Source organism: Vipera ursinii (genome assembly GCF_947247035.1).
Source record: "Vipera ursinii genome assembly, chromosome: 1".
NCBI classification, from domain to species: domain Eukaryota; kingdom Metazoa; phylum Chordata; class Lepidosauria; order Squamata; family Viperidae; genus Vipera; species Vipera ursinii.
Window position 1 is genome coordinate 348,103,817 of NC_139512.1, and position 16,620 is coordinate 348,120,436.

At 39.7% G+C, this 16,620-nt stretch overlaps 1 protein-coding gene across 3 annotated transcripts in view; it reads right to left on the bottom strand.

The window, feature by feature from the left end:
- Positions 1-16,620, bottom strand: part of PAFAH1B1 (platelet activating factor acetylhydrolase 1b regulatory subunit 1) — an 84,259-nt gene that overhangs the window by 41,199 nt on the left and 26,440 nt on the right. For all 3 annotated transcript variants that reach the window (XM_083379817.1, XM_083379818.1, XM_083379819.1), the window contains exons 2-3: positions 9,849-10,060; positions 3,835-3,919 (exon numbers count right to left, since the gene is read on the bottom strand). In XM_083379817.1, the coding sequence (XP_083235943.1) occupies positions 3,835-3,919; positions 9,849-9,880 (117 nt within the window). In that variant the 5' untranslated portion in view covers positions 9,881-10,060. The remainder of the gene's footprint in view (positions 1-3,834; positions 3,920-9,848; positions 10,061-16,620) is intronic.

Sequence of the window (16,620 nt, forward strand, 5' to 3'; positions counted from 1 at the left end):
AAAAAACATCAAGGTTAGTAAACAAATCAAAACTTTTTAAGAGCATTTCCCCCACCCACCCCAAAGGCTTGGTTTTTCTTTTTCAAGAAGAGGAAGGACTTCTGGTTTCATAAAAATGTGGAACTTAATGAAGAATCACTACAAACCTATTATAGCAGGTTGGAAACTCTGCATAAAATAAAAGTGGTACAACGTGAGGTATTATGCTTGTAACAAAGTGAAACGTCAGTCGATACCAGGTTTGCTGGTTTATTGTGAATGATTCACTTATCACCCGCCAGGAGTTATGGGGATTCAGAAGTATATAACTTGAAAAATCATTGTTGTAATTATCACTGTCATCGTATGAACCTATATTGTGCTGATCTGTCATGCAAACATAAGATCCACCCAACTCTGCCATTTTTTCCTGCAGCAGGCAATCAGAAGCCTCCCTGAAAAACTCTAAATAGTTCTCCAGATTTTTTCCCAGATACTCTCAGTGGCAGACTGCCTGGAACATTATCTAGATGGAAATCAACACATTTTGTGGCAGCAAGTCTTATTCTGATCCACACTGCAGAAAAATAAAACGGTGGCCAGTGTGCCTTAAGACTGTAGCTAAGAAGCTTCAGTCGATAAACCTGATGAATAACAGGTTAGTTAAGCCTACAGGCAGATTATATAAAATATGCCTAATCCATAGCTATGAATGCGTATTTCTGTCGGGGTAAGCAAACAGGAGCTGTTATGGTATTTTAACAACGCTAACAAATTATTTATTAGCAATAAACTTTCTTAAATCTTGATCCATATTATCAGATGCATGGAGCATTTTCCTGGGAATTAGATGTGCAAGATCATTAGGGAAGGGAGAGAAGGAAGAAAGCAATAAAAGGCAAGGTCAAATGAAAAATGAAATGTAGAAAGTACAGTTAGCAAAAAATATCTAACCAACCCCCGACCTTCGCTCCTTCCGGCGCGATCTAAAAACGTATTTATTTGAGCAATCTGACCTGGTTTGATGGGTTAGAGTTGGGGTTTTAATATGTTTTTAATTACTGTTTTAAACTTGGGCATTATATTTAATCGTTTTTTAACTTTTGTATTCTGTTTTTATATTTATTGCCCTGTACACCGCCCTGAGTCCTTCGGGAGAAGGGCGGTATAAAAATATAATAAATAAATAAATAAATAAATAAATAAATAAATAAATAAATAAATAAATAAATAAATGTCATTATTATGAGATAGAAATGCTTATTTTATTTTCCTTTAAGGATAGCAGCCATTGCTTGTTTTTTAAAAAATATTTTAAATTCATTCATTCATTCTTTACCAAATTCACACTCCTCTAGCTTTTCTTGTTATTTTCTCATAAGGAGAGAACGTCTCCCTCGTGGCTGAATAATATAAATATTTAGTATATTCGGATTCTCCTTTTTACCTTCTGGGGAAAAATATTTAATGAGATTGATGGATAAGGCAGCACTCCTCTCATCAAGGACTGTTTTCAATTACGTGAACGAGATTACAATAGGACTTTATTTGGATGAGATTTAGGGAAATGAAATTGGAGCCTCAAGTGGGTCTTTTGGTAAGGAAGATGAAATTTGATGTTTTCACAGTCTGAGATTAACGTGTATTTAAACTGCATGTAGTCTGGAGTTGTCCAAAGATCTGGGATATTTCCGGATCATACTGGAAGGTGAATGGAATGTCTTAATATCAAAAAAAGGTTAACTTATAAGGACTGCATTCTACACTGCTTAGGCTTTTTAAAAACCTATAGTATTTCATTACAGAAACTCAATCAATGAGGTACATTTATAGAAAAATAGGTACCTTCTAAAAAGTATATATTAGTATACAATATTAAACACAAACATTAAGATAAACTTGCATTAGAAAACGATATATTTCACAGAATGTAATATAATGTGAAAACATAAAGGATGAAGTTTAAAAGAATAAAAAAGATTAAATAAAAAGAAAACCTGAAGTTGTTTATCATTTCTTTATTTATATAGCTACCTTTTCTTTGAAACTTAACATTAAGAAAACCAAGATCATGACATCCAGCCCTCGCAATTCCTGGCAAATAGATGGGGAAGAAATGGAGGTAGTGACAGATTTTATTTTCCTGGGCTCCAAGATCACCACAGATGGCGACTGCAGCCAAGAAATTAAAAGACGCTTGCTCCTGGGGAGGAAAGCGATGGCAAATCTAGACAGCACACTAAAAAGCAGAGACATCACCCTGCCAACAAAAGTGCGTATGGTCTTCCCAGTTGCAATGTATGGCTGTGAAAGTTGGACCATAAAAAAGGCTGAGCACCAAAGAATTGAGGCTTTTGAACTATGGTGCTGGAGAAGACTCCTGCGAGTCCCTTGGACTGCAAGGCGATCAAACCGGTCAGTCCTAGACGAGATCAACCCTGACTGCTCTTTAGAAGGCCAGATCCTGAAGCTAAGACTCAAATACTTTGGCCACCTAATGAGAAGGAAGGACTCACTGGAGAAGAGCCTAATGCTGGGAAAGGTTGAGGGCAAGAGAAGAAGGGGACGACAGAGAATGAGATGGCTGGATGGAGTCACTGAAGCAGTAGGCGTGAGCTTAAATGGACTCCAGAAGATGGTAGAGGACAGGAAGGCCTGGAGGAACATTGTCCATAGGGTTGCGATGGGTCAGACACAACTTCGCAGCTAACAACAACAACATCCATATTGAATGAAGTCCTGTGAAGATGTGGGCTGGATTATAAATTTCTTTCTAATGTAAAGTAGTGGAAAACAGAAAAAGATTTTTTTAAATGATCACCCATTAAGTACAGAAATTAACGGACAGCTTAGTTAGTATTGTTTTGCATTTTAAAGAAAAACTGGACAACTGGTGAAGAAATTCACATTTCAATAACTACTTACAATCTTTTCATTAAAAAGCAAATGAAGATATAGAGCGCTGACAAACGAGCTTTGCTGTTTTCTCCTGGAAACAGCAATAAAATAAAAGTTTTAAAGAATACTGGGAATTGTATTGAAATGTCCCAGATAAATCTATACCTTATCCTCTGTAATGATACAGCTCCAATATTATGAGATTTTGCAGTAAAGTTGATTGGGGGGAAAAGTGTTGAACTAGACTAAAACCAAAGGTAGCCAGTTATATTACACTGGAAGTAGCTAAACATTTTTCCTTGCTTTTTTGTCTAGTATCTGAAACAAAGGGATATGAGAACGTTTCAATATGGAAGTTCCATTTTACAATAGTACAAACATCCTTGATCATTCCTATTTTAGACACTGTCTAAAAACACTTATTTGGTCATGTTAATCTTTCCCATTCTATAACTCTCGTCTAGTTGGTTTAATTGTTTATTTTTTTATCTTATAGTACAGTTTTCACTGAAGCAGTAGGCGTGAGCTTAAATGGACTCCAGAAAATGGTAGAGGACAGGAAGGCCTGGAGGAACATTGTCCATAGGGTCGCGATGGGTCGGACACGACTTCGCAACTAACAACAACAACAACAGTTTTCACATTATTCTTCCAATTCGTTTGGTTATTTAAATAAATGAAAACTGCTATAACACGTATTTTAAATGCCCTTATCTATCATTATACACATATTTTAAATGCCCTTATCTATTCTGCCTCAAGATGAGGAATATTATTTCAACAAAGCCTGCCCAGAATCTATCAACATCAGCTATAACTTTCAAAATCTGGTTAAATTCATCATTAATGCTAAGAATTATACTATCGGACATTATACTGTACTAAGGGGACTGCTGACACTATGGGACCACTGGTAAGAGAATCATCCCCAAACTGGAATATGTGAAATTTACTCACCACATCAAGCTCTGCCTCCTTTTTAAAAACAGAGTATGCCTCTTCATAGCCGTTAGAACGAAGATAATCTGCTATCGCTCGATTTCTAAACAGAGAGAGTTTGTTCAGAGATTAACATCACAGGAATTTTGAATACTCCCCAACCTATGTTACCTCCTATACTGGTTCTGCCAGAAGGAACATGGAGAAAAAACTGGTCTCCTTTTGTTTTGAAATGGAAATCACGACTCATTACGATCTGTGTGTACATCTGCCATACTCTGTACAACATAAAACTTACCTTACAGTGTATTTATTAGTAGTAACAGCAATTATTTTGCCAGAGAAGCAAGGAAATCAAAGTCTTTGACTGAACTTGCCAGGGGTTTCCGACATAACTGTTTCTTCTGTCATCCTAGACTGCTTGGCAGAGTTAGGAGTGTTAGATACATGTCTAATTTCAATTCTGTGGAGGGAGGAATTGTAGACTTCCTAGTCATTTTAACCTTTTAGTGGAGATGGGTCGCATTAAAAAATGTAATAATTTTTTAAAAAATCTACAAGTCAGTAATTATAAGGGGGGTGGCAGAGCACCAGGAGTTAAGATTGCATACATCCATAACATCCAGCTACACATCTTCTTTTAAAAAAAAATCCCACAGGGGCAAATGGAAATCCTGAATTAATTCTGCAATTAAATATGGACTGGATGAAAATCGCTCAACAAAAACTTAAATCGGGTTTTAAAAGAATGATGGTACACAGGTAACCCTCGACGTACGAAGATAATGGACCCCAAATATCTGCTGCTAAGCGAATTGTGCCTCATTTTATGACCCTCCTTGCCACAGTTGTGAAGTGAATCACTGTAGTTGTTAACTTAGTAATGCAGTTGTTAGGTGAATCTGGCTTCCCCGTTGACTTTTGCTTGTCAGAAGATTGCAAAAGGTGATCACGTGGCTCTGGGACACTGTGACACTGTCATATACAGTATATAATGGTGGTCAGTGTGAAAAACAGTCATAAGTCATTCTTGGGAGTTTCCCGGTACTCCCATGTTACACCTTTGCTCCGCGAGCTGCATTGGCTACCAGTTGTCTTCCGGGTGAGGTTCAAGGTCTTGGTTATGATCTTCAAGTCCTTACATGGCATGGGTCCGGGTTACCTCAGGGACCACCTGCTGCCGGCGTCAACTCCCCTCCGCCCTGTGCGTTCCCACAGAGAGGGCCTCCTCAGGGTGCCTCCGGTCAGAGAATGCCGACTGGTGGCCCCCAGGGGGAGGGCCTTCTCTGTGGGCGCTCCGGCACTTTGGAATCAACTGCCGGTGGAGCTCCGGATGACATCAGACCTCCGAACCTTCCGTCGCGGCCTGAAGACCCATTTATTCGAATTAGCTGGTCTGGCCTGATGGGGGAATATGGGTTTTTAAAATAGTTGTTTTTATTATTGTATTATTGTTTTTATTTGGGCATTGGTTTAATCTTATTTTAACTTTTGTATCGTAATTATATATGCCCTGTGAACCGCCCTGAGTCCCCAGGGAGAAGGGCGGTATATAAATTAAATAAAACCTAAACCTAAACCTAAACCTATTCAGTGCTGTTGTAACTTTGAGTGGTCACTAAACAAACTTTTGTTAAGTTGAGGACTATCTGTAGAGGGCAAGGCTTCCAATTCAAGTAGCTTATTAATGAGACACAGAGGCAAGCAAGATGCAATCCAAGTATTCCCAAACAGCTGCTCTGGCACTGTACTTTTTCTTGATAAGTGAGATTAGTTTTAGGGCCCTCCCCATCTAAGTAATCTCTTACATCATTTTCTTACAGCACAACTAACTGATATAAAGCCAGAGCTGATCTGAAATATCTATTTTGCAATTTTGTCTTATTCCAGCTGCAAAGATCATGTGGTCAAAGTTCCGATAAACAAGACCAAACCAATCAGAACTCCCCAGGCGTGAAAATTCCTCAAAGAACATGTTTCTTGGTTACATAGTATCGGCATGGTCAAAAGTGAAACCAAGTCTGAAGATCCCTTCAGAGAGAAACTATATTACAAAGGTGAACTTCCTTCCCCACTACTATGACATTCCCCAATAGAATAGTTTGGCGGGCTAAATGCCCACGCCCCCCACTAACTGGCAGAAATGACCTTGGCTCCCACAGGACAGTAAAATGTTTAGAAATCCACTGCACCCCCTCCCATTCTTGTGGCAATTGAGAACGAGCAAAATGGCTGTGGCCAGAATCATTGTAGAGTTGACACTTGCAACATCAGACCTAAGACAGAAGTCCTCAACCTTTTGGGCACCAGTGACCGGTTCCGCGGAGAGATTTTTCCACAGACCACAGGGTCTGTGGTTTTGCGTGCTGCCTGCATTCCACTGATGGGGGGTTTGCTTGTTTGTACGGACCGGTTCCTGGCATGCCGTGGCCTGGTACTGGTCCATGGAGTGGGGGTTGGGGACTCCTGACCTAAGAGATCTGTTTATATCCAGGATCAATGTAGTGCTGGTCCTGATTCTGAAGCCCTATCTAAGCTTTTTGCAAAGAGAACTTTTCCATCCATATGCACTAGGATTATCTATGCACTATCGACAGATCCTGATATACAATTGTAGCATCATGATTCTAAAAGCTGCTAATTCTTGGCAATTAGATTACTTTATGATTTTCCTGCCCAGAAAAAGTCACACGGCAGTTTTATATTAATCAGATTTTGGTTAAACAGACTTTTAAAAAATCAAGGTAATATAAATGCAATTTTGGCCCCTTCTGGGCTCCTCCCACTCTAGGAAGCATAAAATAAATGCAACTATTATTCCAACCAATCATCTATTTGCGGTGTGCATTGTTATTCTATAGCAGGGGTGTCAAACTCAATTTCATTGAGGGCCGCATCAGCATTGCGGTTGCCCTCAAAGGGCCGGGTGGGTATGGCCAGGGTGGGCGTGGCCTACTGGGTGGGCGTGGCTAGAGTGCGTATGGCCTACTGGGTGGGCATGGCCAGCTCTACATCGTTCGCATCAAGGGTGCCTATGGGGGCCTGGGCAGGAGTGGGACAGATCTGAGGGTCTCTGGGCCAGGGCCAAGGAAGTGGGTGCCGTTCCCTCATTGTTTCCAGGATGGCTTCGCGGGTTTGACATGTCTGTTCTACAGTCTAAAGAAGAAGGTTCTATTCCAAACGATCTGCTGGTAAAAGCTGGTACAAGAAGACTGCAGTCATAAGGGCAAGAGACACTGATTCTCAAAAAGGGCTATGATTGCAGGCAGGCGGTGACCAAAATGAAAAAGGGCATAGCATTACTTGGTTTACTGAACCAAGACAGCAACCTGATCAGCAGTTAACTGACCAACAACTAACCCTTTGATTACTACTGAGGGACCATCAATAGCAATAGCACGTATATATCACTCCATAATGCTTTACAGCACCCTCTGATCCATTTACAATGTCAGCATCTTGCCCCCAACAATCTGGGTCCTGATTTTACCGACCTCGGAAGGGTGGAAGGCTGAGTCATCAAGCTAGCTAGCAGAACGGTTTTCTTCATTGTATACTGCAATATTTTTGCCAAGAAATAACATCCTTATTGATAAAACTGCCTTGGTGAATCCAGAACTTGCTGGAAAGCTCTCCCTCAAACATACATGCCTACTGAATCTGCCATCTTAGAACAACCAGATTAACTCTCCATGTTCAATTTAAGATGCCAACAATAATCTACTAAACTTTAAACAGGGCCCAAGGTCTTCCAAGATAACGTTCAAAACACCCTCCAACACATCTATTAATATTACCTGAAGATGTTCTCTGCCTCTGAAACACCAGTGAATTCAGTCTATAGGAGTCAGACCTTTTATAGGCAGCATGCCAATTTTGGAAGTCAGCAGAATGTCATCTGAGCATGTTCTGCCATATTTATTAAGCTGGAGGACTGTCCAATGCCTTCTCAATAGTACTGTCCCAATTCAGAAAGTCTTTCCATTAAATCATTCCCCCTGGCACCCCCTTTGTTGTCCTCTTGGCAGCAAACAAAGTAAGTTTCCCTTTTTGTAAGCCACTTCAAGTATAGAATTATGTGACAGTATGAACAGCATGTAACACCATTTTTAGTTATAATCCTTACCTTCGCCCGATGTGTTGGCTAAAGGTCAAGCTGATTGAGCATTATAATAGTTATAGTCCTACATATCTGGACCATATTAAGATAGAAGAAGCCAACACATAGGTACTATGTTAAACAGAGCTATCCATTCTCAAACATTTAGGATTTATTAGGATTTATTAAATTTATATGCCGCCCTTCTCCCTAAGGACTCATGTTAAAAATACTTTTAGAAATTTTGTGAGCTATTCATCAAAAGGATGATTAAGATAATGTTGGTGTAATGTGATGAATTAAATGTGACACTGTAATGCCCCTGAGGTGGCACTGCAATACTATGCAATAGTTGACATCAATTCTTCGGGCGCAGAGGCAGCTTGGTGGTGGAAGCCCAATGCACCTTGAAGACATAAGACATCCTGAAGACATAAAATAGGGGAAGGCTGAGTTTCTGATCCTGTTCCCATTACATGATCAACCTCATCCATGTGCCCAGTTGAGGTGCAGTGGATGAGGAAAAGAAAGAGGAGCCTGAATAAATTCATGCTACATGGCTTTAGACCGGGGGTGTCAAACTCACGTCACGTGACATGTCGCTATATATCGTGACTTTTTCCCCATTGCCGGCAATGGGGTGGGCACGGTTTTGGTGTGACGCATCTGGCCCGCGGGCCATCAGTTTGACACCCCTGCTTTAGACTAATGCTTCTGAAGTACAGAAGTGATGTAGCCACAATGTTCTCCATTCTTTATTTTTAAAAAAACAGGCACTCCACCTTTCTACCCATAATCAAGCTCAAGAGAGATGGCTTACAATAAAAGAATCAAGTCTGCAGGTGAGCACGGCAGTGACAAATATTAACACAGTAGGCACGCAACACCATTCAGAACAAGAGTTTAGCAAAGTGAAAGACTACATTACTAAAATGCACACCTACTCAGGAGCCCTGCAATTCTCAGGTTTTCAGAAGAAAATTCTCTAATACTACTTCTAGCATAGAAGATGCCTCACTTAGTCAACATAATTTTCTTCTGTCAATAGGTAATGCAAGACTCAGCTTACAAGGCATGCTGGCTGAGGAATTCTGGGAGCTGAACACAAGTCATAAAAGGGTCAAGTTTGAAGACCCCTGCTTTATGTCTTCAAGTAATTTCTTTATTTTGCTCAAGTTTTGCTCCAGTCCTTTTCTGTAATTGAAGTATAGTACACTAACTCAGTTTATTTCTGGGTGAACATGTTCTGTATCCAGCCAATTATGTTCAATAAACCATGGTTAAAAAAGAGCTAAGCATGAATGCGTATAAACTAGGCTATATGCTCATAACTGGGCACCCTGGCAAATTATATAAATTCCTTACAGTAATTTGCCAAATGTGTGTTTATCTCACATTTATTATGAACAACCCCAGCAAAGCTTAATATGGTTCAAATTTCCTCAAGCTTCCAGATGGAAGCATTGGGCAGCTTGACATCTTCCAACTTTATGTGCATGAATTCCCAGAATTCTTGAGGTGTAAGCAGCATGATCTTTATTAAGAATTCTGGAAGCTGCAATTTACACATCTAGAGTCCAGGTTTGAGAAGATTGTCTGAAATGGTATAGGTTCACCTGCTTGAGCAGGGGGCCGGACTAGAAGACCTCCAAGGTCCCTTCCAGGTCTATTCTATTCTAAATTCTAAGACTGCTTTAAAACTGCTCCCCCTCTCTTGCCATCCTATGTCTAACCACTTCCCCATATGAAACCAGATATTAGAATTTGGAAGCAGTCTGATGTGCATTGTTCCTTATGAATCGCCACCATCTTTTCTTTAGCAATTGTTGCTTTGTGGTTAGCGGAGATAATTCAACAAGATAAAACATGACCACTGGCAGCAGCTGATTGAAGACAAAGTCAACATTAACATTTGATGCTCTCTAGTACTCACAGCTCATCTCGTTGCCTCTGTGACAGCACCATTGTGGCTGTGATGTCGGACTAATGCGATCCAGCTGTCTCCTCTGCGTCAAACTCCTTTGAAATTCTGTGATACACTATTCAGTCTGCCACAAAGTGGCTTCAACCCAAAAGACAAGGCGGTGCCACAGGTAAACACTAGCAAATAGGCAGGATGCATTCAACAATGAAGAGTCATTCCATCTAGAAAACAAAAGGAAAAACAATAGTATTTCATAGAATGTGTCAGTAACATACAGTTTTTCCATTTAAAGGATGTTCGCAGCATAAAATATGCAGAAATTTTAAGAGCTACGTATGATTTTAGGTTAAAGAACACCATCCCTCAAAAAGACTTTCCCCAAATTTCCACAAGCCGGTAATTTTTAATGTGCCTGAAGAAAAATATTATTTTATACAAAGAATAATTGCATTGGCTTTATTTATTTTCTTGTACTCTTACTTAAATTTAAATATAAATTAAATCAAACTTTGTTCTGCCTTCCCCATATTTTACAAGCAGCCCTAATGCCTTAATGGCCGCCCTGAGTCTTCGGAGAAGGGCGGGATATAAATGGAATTAAAATAAAAAAATAAAAAATTCGCCACACAAATTAGAAAACATCAATGTTTGTCATTTGTTAGATCAGTAGTTTGTCCTATTAAACCCATATTATGCAGAATAGATCTAATCTTCTCCTTTAATCATCTTCCCTTTTTCAAAATATTTAAGAAAAATTTAAAAACAATGGTATCACTGACACCGCAATATATAAAATGATATGCTACAGTTATCCAATCAAAGATTACTGAACTAGGACCATTAAATATTCTGCAAAAAAAAATTTCTAGTACATTCAGCATGCAAAGTCATCAATTGGAGAATAGCAGATAATAAAAAGGTTTGACAAATCACATTCAAAAATACTGAAATATTTCATTAATTTATATTCATATTTATATATTTTATATATATATATATTCATATTAATTTATATTCAAGAACATTATGAACTTGAAAAACCCAGTTCTGTAATTTCTTTAAAGTGACTATGAAAAAAAAACCTGGGAGATGATCTATTATGCTTAAAAATGCATTTATTTATGAAAATACATATGAACAATTCAGGAGAATCTTTCATATGTATTTTCATGAATAAATGAAAATGAAAAGTTTTTGATCAGTGTGTGGGCTACCTGCTCTAACGTATGCCGGTGAAACATGGACACTTAAGCCCACAATCGATACAAAACATATGAGCAGCGCAAATGGAAAAATACACACTCGGCCTCACAAGACAAGGTAGAAAGACCTGCCCATGGATTAGAGAACAAACAAAACTATACAATATCATGAAGAGAGTAAAAGAGTTGAAATGGAAATGGGCTGGTCACATAGCAAGACGAACTGATGGCAGGTGGACCAAGGCAGTCATAGAATGGGTCCCCCTTGATAAAAGCGTCCATGAAAGAGACCTAAAACAAGATGGAGTGACAACATCAACAAATATTGCGGGCCCAATTGGCAAAAGGAAGCTCAGGACTGTCTTGGTTGGAAACATGCGGAACGTGTGAATAGACAATGGCTAGGAGGAGGAGGAGGATGATTACAATTTACACTAAATAAAACTTTGCCAAAACCTTTTAACTTTCATTATGCTGTACTTTAGTGTTTTCTACTATTACATTTATGGATCCAGTAGGAATAATATAAAAACAAGATTCCAAATTGTAATCTGGTCTAGAGGTCCCAACCTTTTGGGCACCAGGAACCGGTTCTATTGGAGAAAGGTTTTTCCACGGACTGGAGAGTGCGTGGTTTTGTGTGCTGCCTGCATCCCACGGATGGGACTTTGTTTGTGCGGACCAGTTGCTGGCATGCCATGGACCGGGGGGGGGGGCTGGGGACCCCTGTAAACCGCCCTGAGTTCTCCGGGAAAGGGCGGTATATAAATCTAATAAAATAAATAAATAAAAATAAATAAAATCTACTCAAGTCCTTCAATTAACACACCTGGCTCTTTCATACGGACACTGTTTCACAGGAGAATTTTATTATCTACCATTTCGATTGGCAACAGACTTTACCATAACCAACCATACATTTCATACTTCAGTCAATCCACTTTTCTTAGTGGCTCAGAGGTAATATTCATAATGTTTAGTACAGGGTAATATTCAAGCAAGAAGAATGCAAGAAGCAAGAAAGTATTTTCTTAAAAAAAATCTCCATTTAAGTATTCAAGTCAAAAGAAAATGATGTTTACTGAATTTTTAACCCAAGATGGAGCTTCTGTAAGATTAAATAGTTTCTTACAATGTTTAAATGATGCCTTTGAAAGTCTAAGCATTAAAAACAAGCAGAAAACTACAAAAACACCCACAAAAAGTAAACACCTAATATATTTATCTAGGGTTATTTTTCCCATTCCAGCATAAAATGGATAGGGCTATAAGCAATTCTGTCTAATGCTGCATACCTACACAGTTTGGTTTCAAGAAAGAACAACAGTCCCTGGGAGAAATATAGTATAAAAAAATGCCAGTTCAAGCAACCTTTGCAATGTCTGCCTTCCCTTTTCATGCCAGGATACTTCAGTAACTTTAGAAAAGCTATCAAATAAGAATCCCAAATGCAAGGTTAGGACAATATCGTTTACACATGTAGAGTAATTCTTATTTAAATGTTATTAAACTAGTGGAATATATCTTATTATAGTATGACAGGTAGACTTTGTCTAAGCTACTACACTTTTCCTGGGATGTTTGCAATTCAACCTCTTAAAAATTTTACTATATCTCTCAAAGCCTTTCAGAGATTTCTAAAATCATAGGGTGGGTGCAACAGCAGAAGAGGCCCTCTTCTTGGGTCCCACCAGATGACTCTCTCTAATGCAGGGCTTTTCAACCAGTGGTACGCATACTACCTGTGGTACTCTGCCACGTGGCAGGTGGTATGCAACTGCCAGCCAAGTTTAGCAGGGAAGGGGAATAAGCCGAAGCGACCCAAGCCTGAGGGAGAGGCAGCTGAAGGACTGTCTGGGTTTGGCAGAAGCCCCAGGAGCCGGCAGGGCTCCAGATGACTGGCACTTCCGGAAGTAACACAGAGCTGGAGGTGACCTGAAGAAAAAGGGGGGTGGGGGGAGGAGAGGCTATAAAAAGAGGTGGTTTGGAGGGGAAAGGGGGAAAAAAGGCAACAGGGAAAGAGAAGGGGAGGTCAGCCAGCAGGGAGGAAACAGGGACAGAGAAGAAGAAGCAGCAACTGTTGCTGGAAGAAAAGGTCCCCTACTTCGTTTTCTCCAGCCAGGAGAATGCAATCAGTGCTGATGAGATGAAAAGCTGGCATGTCTGAAAGGAGGTGGGTTTATTTAGTTCTGGATCAGCTGGCAGCTTGATTGGGCTACCATAAGGATTTTTGTACAGTTTTTACAGCGTTTTGTAATTCAGAGGCTCCACTGTGTGCTTTGGTTATTGGAATATTTTAGTCTGTATTTTAGGCTATTTTAGTCCAAAGTGTTGACTTCCGTAGGTTTAATCCCTTTAAACAAATGTAATTAGTTTTACCCCCTTATCTTGAGGCCGTCTGTGGCTTTTAGAAAGTTTTCTTTGAAGGTAAACCGGCTTAATTTTAAAGCTAGAGCTTTTTGCAATTGCAGGAGCTTTTCAGTCGCAGAATGCAACATTGTGACATGCCTGAGGCAGCTTAAAGGAAATAAAAAAGTTTATGCCTTTATTTTGTGAGCCTTTCTTGCTTTGCACTTGATTCCTGTGTCTTTAAGGGTACAGGGAAGGGATCTGGGGGGGGGGGGGGTTTGTTGCATTCTTACTACACTGTGGAAAGAGAGCTAAGAAGGGCTGACCAGCTAGCTCAGGGGTCTACAAACTTAGCAACTTTAAGACCTGTGGACTTCAACTCCCAGAATTCCTCATCCAGCCATGATGGCTGAGGAATTCTGGGAGTTGAACTCCAGAAGTCTTAAAAGTGCCAAGTTTGAAGACCCCTGAGCTAGCTGGTAGTGGTACATATTAATAAACATGGATAAATTCATCATATATTTGTCAGTGCAAAGGGAAGGTGATTCAGCAAAGAAACAGCCACCAAAGAAATTAAAACTGGTACTTTTTTTCCTTTTTTTCTACAGTTTGTAACGTTTTATTAGATTATAGAATAAAATACAAAAATACAAAAGCAAATAGTAGGACACTGTGGGGAGGACAAAAGTGAAAAAGGTGAGGGGGAGAAGGGAACAAGAACAGACTTCCTCTGTTGCAGTAGATGGAAGCATTAACATTGAACCTCAACTTTTTACTTTTCCATCGTATTATAAAACTAGCCATTTCTATAACAACAAATGAATCTAATCAGTAAAACCCAAAATTCCCCCCCTTTTTTTAGTCATCAAGTTTTTTTTATTGAAAAGTTTTTCAATACATTTTATCTTTAACAACCCCTTCCCACCCACCCAGCCCCTTCCCAACCCTACCCCACCCCACCCTCCACCCTCCCTTTCCCCCCTCCCCATCCCGGACTTCCCAGAGCTAAATACAAGGTATAAAAGTAAAAACAATCATAAACAACCATATGCTAACAACAATAAACTATTAGGTCTATCGCACTTTAGCTCTTATAAGATGACTACAAGCAATACAAATATCACATCAATACTTATTCAAATGCTAAATGAAACTTTTTAGTCCCATATTTATTCTGCATGTAATCAATCCATTTTTTCCACTCCGTAATATAACGTTGTTGCGAATGGTCTTTCAAATACGCCGAGATCTTTGATGATCTTTGATCATCAAGTTTTTGACACGTACTAAGCACTTATTGTCATGTCCTAAAAGTAGTACAAATCTGTGAAAAGGTTGAAAAGCCCAGGGAACGGTTGCTGGAATTGGGTATGTGTAGTTTAATGAAGAGAAGGGTGAGGGGTGACATGACAGCAGTGTTCCAATATCTCAGGGGCTGCCACAAAGAAGAGGGAGTCAAGCTATTCTCCAAAGCACCTGAAGACAAGACAAGAAGCAACGGATGGAAACTAGTCAAGGAGAGAAGCAACCTAGAACTAAGGAGAAACTTCCTGATGATAGTTAGAACAATTAACCAGTGGAACAACCTGCCTCCAGAAGTGGTAAATGCTCCAACACTGGAGGTTTTTAAGAAGAGACTGGACAGCCGTTTGTCTGAAATGGTATAGGGTTTCCTGCCTGAGCAGGGGGTTGGACTAGATGACCTCCAAGGTCCCTTCCAACTTATTATTACTATTCCCTGCTCCAAACAAGTCTCTTCTGGTAGACCCAAAGGGATGGTAGAGGTTACTAGCAAGAGCAGGGTGGCGGTGGGGGGGGGTTCCCCCTCAAATTTGTAATTCAAAGTTGGGGGAGGGAAGAAGAATGAAACCTATTTGAAGATTATAATACAAAGTATAGGATTCCATACCAAATCTGAAGACAAAACAAAGCACCTGCCTAGAATAAATTTTGTGCCTAATATTAAGTCACACTGTTTCTTTCTTAGGCATTTGGCAGTAATTTGAGCCTTCAGAGAAGTGGAGAACAGTTAGTATTTGGGGAAGTAAACCTATTTTATGACCTCTGAATTTCCTCTCTAGTTAATTTCTTAGTAGACAATTTTCCTTCTGTGATAATGAACTCTTGGAATTACATACACATCATCCCTAAACATTTCAATGTAGACAACAAAAATGGAAAATAAAGGAAAAAATATATAAAATATAGCTCAAGGTACCCCAATTAAAAAAAAATATCCATGGTTATTCCAAGCTTTCTTCATTAAAGACGAATTATTTTACTCAGGACACCTGGGAGCTATGTTGTTGTTAGTGCTAAAATTTTAAGAATGTATTAATAGTTTTTCAAAACTTGTGCCTAATTAAATGCATATTGTAAATTAGTAAAAGTTTAAACAGTTCTTTCCTGAGTGCCTACCCCATACCGTAGAATAATCCTGTAATATTTCACATGGCTGTATAGACTACTGCAATGCTCTGTACATGGGGCTGCCCTTGAGGACCACTCGGAGGCTTCAGCTGGTGCAGAATGCGGCCGCGCGAGTTGTGATGGGGGGTCTCCCGGTACTCCCATGTAACACCTCTTCTCCGCGAGCTACATTGGCCTCCGGGTGAGATTCAAGGTGCTGGTGATTACCTATAAAGCCCTAAATGGCATGGGTCTGGACTATGCTGCCGGCATCATCTTCCCTTCGTCCTGTACACTCCCACAGAGAGGGCCTCCTCAGGGTGCCGTCGGCCAGAGTGTGTCGGCTTGCGGCCCCCAGGGGAAGAGCATTCTCTGTGGGCGCGCCAGCCCTTTGGAATCAATTACCGGTTGACCTCCGAATGGCTCCCGACCTTCGCTCTTTCCGCCGGGATCTGAAAACCTATTTATTTGAACAGGCTGGCCTGGTTTAAGGGTTTGGGGTATTTTTAATTATTTATTGTTAGGGCTTAATTAATTTAATTTCATTTTCACTTTTGTATGTAAAGCTTTTACTGCCCTGTACACCGCCCTGAGTCCTTCGGGAGAAGGGCGGTATAGAAATTCAATTATAAATAAATAAATAAATAAATAAAATAATTCTGAGCAATGAAATGCTCATCAGAAGAATAAAAATATATTTAACAAAAAGTACAAGCATTACCTAATTTTCAGCAAATCATGTTGCGTACATTTAACATTTCAGAAGTTTCAATTAATCCAACTGCCTCTATGCTGCTATACTACAAATGGTATGACATGGC